This window comes from Pectinophora gossypiella, chromosome 8 (assembly GCF_024362695.1).
Source record: "Pectinophora gossypiella chromosome 8, ilPecGoss1.1, whole genome shotgun sequence".
NCBI classification, from domain to species: Eukaryota; Metazoa; Arthropoda; class Insecta; order Lepidoptera; family Gelechiidae; genus Pectinophora; species Pectinophora gossypiella.
This window is the reverse complement of record NC_065411.1, coordinates 6335176-6345799: the sequence shown is the minus strand read 5'-3', so window position 1 is coordinate 6345799 and position 10624 is coordinate 6335176. Positions and strand designations below refer to the sequence as shown.

At 39.5% G+C, this 10624-nt stretch overlaps 1 protein-coding gene across 1 annotated transcript; it reads left to right on the top strand.

Moving 5' to 3' along the window:
* The first annotated feature begins 1221 nt into the window (after nucleotides 1–1221).
* LOC126368890 (uncharacterized) lies at nucleotides 1222–8676 on the top strand. The gene is made up of 2 exons (XM_050013102.1): nucleotides 1222–1692; nucleotides 6688–8676. Exons 1-2 carry the CDS (start codon nucleotides 1685–1687, stop codon nucleotides 8390–8392), a joined length of 1713 nt encoding a protein of 570 aa, XP_049869059.1. The 5' UTR covers nucleotides 1222–1684; the 3' UTR covers nucleotides 8393–8676.
* The last annotated feature ends 1948 nt before the right edge of the window (nucleotides 8677–10624 follow it).

Genomic DNA, 10624 nt, shown 5'->3' with positions numbered 1-10624 from the left:
CGACTCACGCCCACTTAGACTAAAGTAAGACGCAGAGGGGGTGAGGAGGAACTTGACGAGCGAAACGAATTGGTGCGGGGCGGAGAGTGTCCGTTCTATACTTAGTATTATTCTTTATTCTATGGCATTGATACGTTCATAACGAACTTAAGATTTTTTTAAACGCATTTTTTGTGACTTGTAGTGTAAACATAGGTATTCTAGTAAATGTTTAACACTCCCATACCTATTTATCATTTAAATTTTACGATATGGCGCCGCATCGCTTGGTTCTGTTGCTTTCCATTGTCGAGAAACGAGATAGTCATAGCTTCATAGGCTTGCACTTTGTTACGTCAGTAGGCCAAGTCAGTAGGCGGCGGGCGATATTTTTCCCTGCTCTGTGCGCATTCCCAACTTTAGCTGAGGGAAAAACAGAAGAATACGGCTTAGAACGCCGATAAACTATTCACAAAGAGAACTCATAGAGAATAGGAGATACGATTTGAAAAATAACGAATTGTTGTAACAGATGCTATTGTACTTATCTGGGATTTAGAAAGACTATGTGCTATGAGCTTTTGAATAGAATCTGAGTACTTATATAATAATATTTTTTGTCCTTCGTCATTGTTAATTTGTATATAAGTACAATAAGCCACAAGGCTATTCAATATTTTTGATGAAAGGAAAGGCAATATTTGTCTCTGATTACTAAGTACTACTTAACTAATGAAACGCTTGGCGGAACTGATTTGCAACTTTTATAGTTTGATTGCCAGTAAGACAGATGTCAAAGTATTATAAAAAAATCAACAGTCTACAAAACATCGCGAAGATCGCGAATCTTTTGCAGCCTTTTGATTTAATCAACAAAAATAAATAATATATTAAAAACAAACGTGACTAGAAAACTACTCTATAAACTATCAAGGTATATATAGTTTGTGCAGTAACCTCCCATGCTTGCATACCAAACAGGAAGAATGCTGTGGTAGGAGTATCCACTTTGCACGATGTTATCTCTACATTTGGCTATTGTGTGAACAGCCAAATAGTATTTTAATGCTTTTCACTATAGTGAAAGCACAATAAAAGGGCATTTCTGAAGTACCTACTTCAAAGCTAGGTGTGAGAGTAGGGTGTAAACAAAAGTTCTAGATACGGTCGGCAATTTAAAACGTTGATTTATTTTACTATTTTTTAGGTTAGCTATATAAACAAAAAGGACAGACGTGTTACGCGACAGTACCTAAAGGGAATCGCTGACATATGACGACACTGCACACGGCACCATTATTTTGCCTATGCTATATAATTTCGCAATATGAAGTAAACTGCTGATGCTGCGCCTCGTGCCTCGTGCCTGCTGGCCTACGTGACGACCCCGGCGCTTCACTTCGATACTCACATCGGTCGAGTCAATAGGCTTTAGTTATAAGTTAATAATTAATTACTTTGTAATACATTTAAATTTAATTAAATAGTTTAGAAATCTTTTCGGTTTTTTTTGAGTCCTCCGGCTACAGCCTACGTAATTGGCGCAGTCGGTAGGATACTCGGGTTAGTGCGCGAAAGACTTTTTCTCACATCGAAACCGTCGTCGTCGCTAATTGACTATCAAGTCTTCACCGAGATTCTACACCCACGAGGTCCACGCCGGAGTTATCCAGACATCGATAGCCGCTCAGAGAAACCGAGAGAAATGTTCAAGTAAGTGCACCGCTAATTTTCTTCATAGTGTTGCTATTCCCTTTTGCCCTTTAGTATCTAAGGAAAATTCAAAATTTTCCACCCTAGTAGTAGAACCCCTCGGACTGTGAATAGGCAGTCTAGGGTCTCGCAAATTGATAGGTTTAGAAATATAGATTTTGAATCTGGTAGTCCAGATAGTATAGAGGACATTATGGCAGCTGATCCTGATGTCATATATAAGGCCCTCCGCCTGGTACCCGATTTTGACGGGAACCCTAACGTGTTGACGAGGTTCGTTAGGCTCTGTGATGAGTTAGTGGAAACTTACATAATTCCAGGTAATCATTTAAGTAACCTATGTTTGTTGAATGGCATCTTAAACAAAATCACCGGTCCAGCAGCCAGGACAATTAATTCAAATGGCATTCCAGACAACTGGTATGGGATTAAGAATGTCCTTATAAATAATTTTACTGACCAGAGGGATGAGACCGCCCTCTATAACGACCTCGCACTCCAGACACAAGGGAATCTCACCCCGCAAGAATTTTATGCTAAGTGTCAAACGCTTTTCTCGACTATCATGACTTATGTCACCTTACACGAAACCGTTCCCACCACAATCGAAGCTAAACGCGACTTGTACAGGAAATTAACAATGCAGGCATACGTGCGCGGCTTAAATGATCCGCTAGGGTCTCGTATAAGGTGCATGCGTCCTAGTACTATAGAACAGGCACTGGAATATGTACAGGAAGAATTAAACGCCCTGTATCTTAAACAAAAGAGCGAAGGGTTTCCGAAACAAAATTTTAATTCACACAGTTACAAACCTCCTGTAAATATGCCAATGCCCAATGCATACATACCCAAACCATTCAATTTTAATAACCCCATGAAACCTCCTGTCATGCAACATCAACCCGCTTACTTCGCTTTTAACCCACCAAAACTGCAATTTAATCCATACTTGAATCAACCGCGTATGCCGACCCGCACCCAGCAAATGTTTAGTGCACCCCCGCCAAATTATAACCCGCGTAGTAATGTATTCAAACTGCCCCCAAGACCTTACAGTGGCCCGAAGCCCATGAGTGGCGTCAGTCACTTCCAACCTCGTGTATTACCCCCGACCACACACGATTGGTCAAAACACGGCAATCCGCCTCCATCAAATTATTTTAAGACCCGCGACGTTAATCTTCACGCCATATATCCTAACGATGTAAACGTAAACGAGTGTATGCCATATGACGATTACGCAACCTACTATCAGCCGGAGTATTACGAGCAGGGATCTTATTACACGGCTTATGATTCGCATAACGGTTATGAGTACGATAATACGAACTTTGTATATGAAGAACAATCCGAAGTAACTTACGAGCAGGGTGAGCAGTCGCAGCCTTCAGCTGACGATAACCAGGATTTTCAGGTGGCTACGACATCAAAAAAGTCAAAATAGAAGTGAATCTTCAGACCCAAAGGCAACTGCCATATATTGAAATTTTAAACCCACCTTTAAAATTACTCATAGACACCGGGGCTAATCAATCTTTCCTTAGCCCTGATGCTGCAGAGAAATATTATTCTCACATCCAACTCAATATAGATCCTTTTGAAGTGACAAACATTCACGGTACCAGTAGAAATAACTACTCTTTGACAATGCCCTGTTTTTCCGAAATTAATGATGAAGATGACATCAAGTTGTTCATATACAAATTTCACGATCATTTTGATGGCCTCATTGGATTGGATTTACTAACTAAATGGGAAGCTAAAATCGACCTAAAAGAATTAACCCTCACTACGCGCAATACGGTAAATAAAATAAAATTATTTAACTCGCGAAACGTAAACTTATATGAGGATATTATACCTGCTAATTCTTCTAAGTTGATCAGATTACCTATTAACGCTTCGGACGGCGATGTCATCGTCGAGGAACAGATGTTGTGCAATTGTCTGATCCACGAATGCATTACGAATGTCAAAAATAATCGTGGTATCGTAGAGGTCGAAAACCAAACGAATAACGATATAATTTTTTCATTAGATCGCCCCGCTGTGGCTGAGATTTGTAATATCGAGTGCAAGCGCACCGAGGAACGGCTAACGTCACGCGCTCGCGACGTAATATCGCGCCTACGAACAGAACATTTAAATCCAGAAGAAAAGGCTAACCTCACCCAACTATGTTCGCGGTATTCTGATATATTTTATATAGAAGGGGAGCCTTTAACGTTCACGAACAAAATAAAACATAACATCAAAACTACTGACGAGATTCCGGTTTACACAAAAAGTTACCGGTACCCTTTTGTGCATAGGGAAGAGGTTCGCAGTCAGATAGGCAAAATGCTAGAGCAAAATATAATCCGACCTTCCGCCTCCGCATGGAGCTCACCAATATGGATAGTTCCCAAAAAAACGGATGCGTCAGGTAAAGTTAAATGGCGCTTAGTAGTGGATTTCCGCAAACTAAACGAAAAAACTCTGGACGACAAATACCCTATCCCGAACATTACCGATGTTCTAGATAAGTTAGGTAATTGTCAGTATTTCACCACTCTCGACTTGGCCAGTGGATTTTACCAAGTTGAAATGAACCCATTAGACATACCGAAAACGGCGTTCAATGTAGAACACGGACATTTCGAATTTCTAAGAATGCCCATGGGCCTCAAAAATAGTCCATCTACCTTTCAAAGGGTAATGGACAATGTGTTGAGAGATTTACAGAATACAATTTGTCTCGTCTATCTAGACGACATAATCGTTTTCAGTACATCCTTACAAGAGCACATGGTCAATCTAGAGAAAGTGTTTCAACGGTTACGCGAGTCCAACTTCAAGATCCAAATGGACAAGTCGGAGTTCCTTAAATTGGAAACTGCTTATCTAGGTCATGTCATTAGTAGGGATGGTATTAAACCTAACCCCGATAAAATTAAAGCTATCGAAAGTTACCCCTTGCCAAGAACCACCAAGCAAATAAAGCAATTCCTTGGACTACTTGGTTATTACAGGAAGTTTATTCCGGATTTTTCCCGAATAACTAAAATCCTGACACATTGTCTTAAAAAAGGAAAGCACATTACTTTGGACTCTAACTATATTAACTGTTTTGAAAAATGTAAAAGATTGCTCACGAATGACCCGATATTACAGTACCCTGACTTTACCAGAGAATTCGTTTTAACAACCGACGCATCGAATTTCGCAATCGGAGCCGTGCTGTCTCAGGGCCCTATTGGCTCAGACAAACCAATTTCATACGCATCCCGTACTCTTAACGAGAGCGAGATAAACTATAGCACAATTGAAAAGGAATTGCTTGCTATAGTCTGGGCGACTAAATATTTTCGTCCCTATCTCTTTGGGCGAAAATTCAAAATTATCACAGATCATAAGCCTTTACAGTGGCTTATGAATCTCAAAGAACCCAATTCTAGACTGACACGATGGCGTTTAAAATTAAGCGAATACAATTATACTATAATTTACAAGAAAGGAAAATGTAATACAAATGCCGATGCTTTATCAAGAATAGAATTAAATAACGAAGAAACGAATTCTATGGTAGCCAACCCGACAGACCACCCACCAACCCTAAATAATTCCGACACCAATACTGTACATACTGACCAGGAAAACCCTATATTAGAAATTCCAATAACAGATGAACCTCTTAACAAATTTCATAGACAGTTATGCTTAACTATTGTGGGAGATATTAAAAAACGACCTATAGTAACCAAACCCTTCGAAAGTCATACGCGCATATCGATTCAGCTTTCAGAATCCAATCTCGAAGACGATCTTATAAACGCAGTTAAAGAATATGTTAACCCTAAGGTCAAGACCGGTCTCCTCATAAACCCTCCACAAGGTATGTACAAATTGGTTCCCATATTACAAGACAAATTTAAAAATTCTGCCATGTCTCTCGTCCTTACCAAAACTGAACTGGAAAATGTCAAAGAATACCTTAGACAACAGGACATCATTAGGCACTATCATGACGGTAAGACTAATCACAGAGGCATCAATGAATGTTATTTGGCCCTTTCCCGGAAGTACTTTTGGCCAAAAATGAGGGATCAAATCGCCAAGTTCATTAACGAATGCACCATTTGCGGCCAGGCGAAATACGACCGTAATCCTATTAGACAACAGTTCAATGTTGTACCACCGGCAACCAAGCCCTTCGAGATAGTGCATATGGACCTGTTCACTGCACAAAACGAAAAGTACGTTACTTTCATAGACGTCTTCTCTAAATACGGTCAAGCCTATCACTTAAGAGACGGTACTGCTCTCAGTGTCTTACAGGCTCTTCTCCAATTCTCCACACATCATGGATTACCTCTTACAATAATCACCGACCAGGGGACAGAATTCACTAATCAAATGTTCGCTGAGTTTACCAGGACTCATAAGATTGTACATCATAAGACCCTTGCAAACGCCCCCAATGACAATGGAAGTATAGAACGCTTCCATTCAACACTTTTAGAACACCTTCGTATCTTACGCCTTCAGCATAAGAACGAAGCTATTATTAACCTTATGCCATACGCCATCATAGCATATAACAGCTCAGTTCACAGTTTCACTAAGTGCCGTCCCTATGACGTCATAAACGGTCATTTAGACGCAAGAGACCCACTCGATATCGATATATCGGCTCATCTCATGCAACAGTATATTCTGTCACATAAAAACCAGATGTTAACCGTATACAACATAATCAACGAAACAAGTTTAGGTAACCGAACCGCCCTTATCGAAAATCGTAACAAAACGCGCGAGCCGGAACAGGAATACCAACCCCAACAACAGATATTCGTGTCGAATCCCAGTGCTGGCAGACAAAAAATAGCTCCACGATATACACAAGACACAGTCTTAGCCGATCTCCCGATACATATATACACGTCTAAGAAACGTGGCCCTATCGCTAAGTCTAGACTTAAACGTGTACCGAAAACAGCCAAATTGTTGCAGGTTCCTGATAGCCCTGATTCTGAGCGTAGTAACGGCGAACGAGATAAGGCTTGAAAGTTTGGATGACGGCCCAGGCGTCCTACCCTTTAAACTCGGCCCTACGAGATTGGTGACACACTACCACAGCTTTTTGCAGTATATAGAATTAACTAAAATAGAAGATAGAATAACTTCAGTTAGAACGCAAATTTCAAATATAAAAAACATATTACGTAACGATACTTATATGCTTTATGAGGTGCAACTAACATACTTAATTTCAAAACTAGATAAAGCTACTTACCAACTAACAAGCTTAGAGCCCCATAGGGAGAAACGAGGTCTTGTAGACGGCCTAGGATCCGTTATTAAAAGTCTTACCGGTAATTTGGATTATACTGATGCCCTTAAATATAACGATGCTATCAATACATTAAAAAATAATCAGGATAAATTGTCATCCCAAATTAACAATCATATCAGTCTTAGTAAAGAATGGATACTTCATCAATCTAGTGTAATTTCTCAAATAGCTAATAACCAGATTAAAATTAATGAAACGTTACATTTACTTTTGGATAAGGGAGTGTACGCAGAGAGCACTCTGATTAAATACGCTAAGCTCGCTCAATTCCTAACTATAATTAGTGACAATGTAGACGAGCTATCTAACGAACTTCGTAGGATAGAAGATATAATAGCTTTTACACGTACATCGAGTACGCACCACTCCATGTTAGGCATAGATATATTAGGTAAAATGTTAGATAAACTTAAGGAATTATATAATAAGGATCAGTTATTAGATATAGAGCTAAGAGAATATTATGACGTAATGGAAACTGGTTCATATTACACCGGAACTCAAATTGTAATAGTCTTTAGAGTTCCTATTATATCTCATTTTAGTTACGATTTATATAAATTACCTATAGCACCGAATAGGAATAGGCAGGTCCTTATCCCACCTTATCCTTTAATAGCAACCAATGGGGAATCTTACGTGTACATAGAGGCAGAATGCCCGAAGCTATCAACTCGGTACCTCTGTAAGGAAAAGGTCAACCAACAGATTAGGACCGGCCCAGATTGTATCCAGAAGCTTATCACCGATCAAACTCTAGACGACTCCTGCCGCAAAACAACTATAACTCTTCTGAAAGAAACCATAGAAAAATTAGATGATCGACATTACGTTGTAGTACTCCCTCGACCGACGAAAGTTCAGCTTACCTGTGAACGAGATGAATTTAGAACCTTAGACGGAAGCTACCTAGTGAACATCCCATACCACTGTTCACTACGCACAACGGAGTTAACTATCTATAACTCTAATGATCGCGTGGAAGGACAACCTATTAAAATACTGAACATACCTATTGACATTCAGACGAATTCGGCAACCCAGCCTCCAATCACTCTGGGATCCATCAACCTGGACGAGCTTCGCGATATTCAGGACAAAATAATATCTCAGACGCCTACCCAATTGGACAACCTATCTACATTATCGCTCTACCATACTACAATCCCTCTCTATGTAGTAATGTTGAGTGCAGTCGTACTGATCGCCATAATACTTTATCAAAAATATGCCAAATGTTCCCAGACGCCAAATAATCGACGTGATCCAGCACACACATATGAAGATCCAGAGAATACCAGCGCCCCGCATCCAGATACCACGAAGAGAGCTGCAACATTTTCATTAAACATCTTAAAATAGTTGCAGATCTAAGGGGGGAGATGTTACGCGACAGTACCTAAAGGGAATCGCTGACATATGACGACACTGCACACGGCACCATTATTTTGCCTATGCTATATAATTTCGCAATATGAAGTAAACTGCTGATGCTGCGCCTCGTGCCTCGTGCCTGCTGGCCTACGTGACGACCCCGGCGCTTCACTTCGATACTCACATCGGTCGAGTCAATAGGCTTTAGTTATAAGTTAATAATTAATTACTTTGTAATACATTTAAATTTAATTAAATAGTTTAGAAATCTTTTCGGTTTTTTTTGAGTCCTCCGGCTACAGCCTACGTAATTGACGTAACCAAAAGTTATTTGTAAATAGTTGTTCGCTTGGTATTGTAGTTCATTGAACCATGAGGTTACCAGACCAACGCCCATAATGATGGTTTATCATGTTAGAAGGGACAAAATCTCTCTACTGGTTATAACGATATTCCCTGGAAGATAAGCTGCTGAATACATTCTATTCTGTCATTGTTAGTCGACTTATTATGTGTTATGCATGAATTATTATTTATTTGCTTCGGATGGCGTTCACGACTTGGCTGAAAAAATAGTGAGCACTGGGGGATCTCGTTTGGTTCAAAATTTAAGACATCAGAAGATACCCTGGTGGATGCTAACCTCGACTCATTAAGTACATAGCATATTGTACAGGGTGTTAGTGAAATCGTATCGTCTGCGGGAGATGATTCAAACCATGACTCTGAGCACAAAACTACTCAACTACTACTACTCAACTCCTTATCAACTCAGAATCATGGTCTGAATCATCCTTCAAACTTTTCGTTACGATGTCTCTAACATCCTGTATATTATAAATACTCTATATACGTTCCACTACTGGGCACAGGCCTCCTCTAGATTAACCGGAGAGGGTATAGAGCATGTTCCATAACCTCGGGTTGTGACCCTAAGAAGCTAAAAATGTTAACACTTTTGTTGCATACTGTACTAGGGTAGACACGACAGCAATCAACTAAAATGCAGGGGTCGTGCTGTGATTATTCCAACAGCTCCTTAGGGCTTTTGTATTTGGTTTTTTACGATGTTTACCAAGGGAAAATGACTTTTAGTTCTAGTTTTTTTAATATATCGTCGGATAGGTCTCTCCTCAGTCAATCACAGGGAGGATACCTGCTTGTGAATTAGATATTTATCTAAAAATCCGATTGAATTTACTTACTATCGCCATTTATTACAAAATAATTTATATAATTAACAATGCACTTTATAGATACGGTATGTAAACAGTAACCGAAAGCATTAGTAAGTACATAAAAAATCTGGTGTCTTAGCGAAAACATTACAACAACACATTAGCGTAACAATTAGAAAAACAAATAGTTAACTCCGAATTTATTAAAAAATGGCCGCATAAATAAATACAACCGGTATTTAAGTATGATATATTTTTATGAGCCGCTCATAAAGCAGCTTACACACTAGCCGGACCGAGTTCCGGTGGTCCGGGATCCGGACGGAAGCAGCGGTGCAGCGGGCGGGATCGGACGCGTTCCGGAGCGTTATCCGCGCGCGCGTCCGGTCCGGTATCGTTACCCTGCACATGATAGTGTTAACCACTCACTGGGCATTTATTTGTCCTCATACTCGGGTAGATGAGTTGAGAATACTAATAATGAATACGCGCACGCACACTGTCATACACTTTATTAATGTCTCTTTTACAAGTAGTATTATAGGGTTGTTGGCGACATCGTAACAAATACTAAATTTTTCCGTCGCAATAATATAAAACTGAAAATAATTAAAAAAAAAAAACAGAAATTTTCATGAATTTTCCGACAGGAAATTCCAGATTATATCAACAAAGAATCATCCGCCTCAGTATTCGTTACGGTGTCACTAATACCCATATGAACTTATTACGATGTCACTAACAGCCTGTATAGTTTATATTTTGTTTTTTTTTTTAATATATAACTATATTTTTAGTTTCGTATATAATTAGTCGTAAAATCGAATGTGCTTGGACTTAGGACCCCATTTTTGTTTGTTTAATTGTTTCTGTTGATAAATCGGCTGCAGCTGAAAATCAGCGTCATACTCTAGCTACAGCCACCGCTATGGTGCAGCCGTTCTGTGTTATTTATTCAATTGTTCCGGTTATTATTTACTTAAGTATGTACTCGTCATATAGTTCTAACACCATCATTAGAAGTATTGCGACAAGTTTCGAC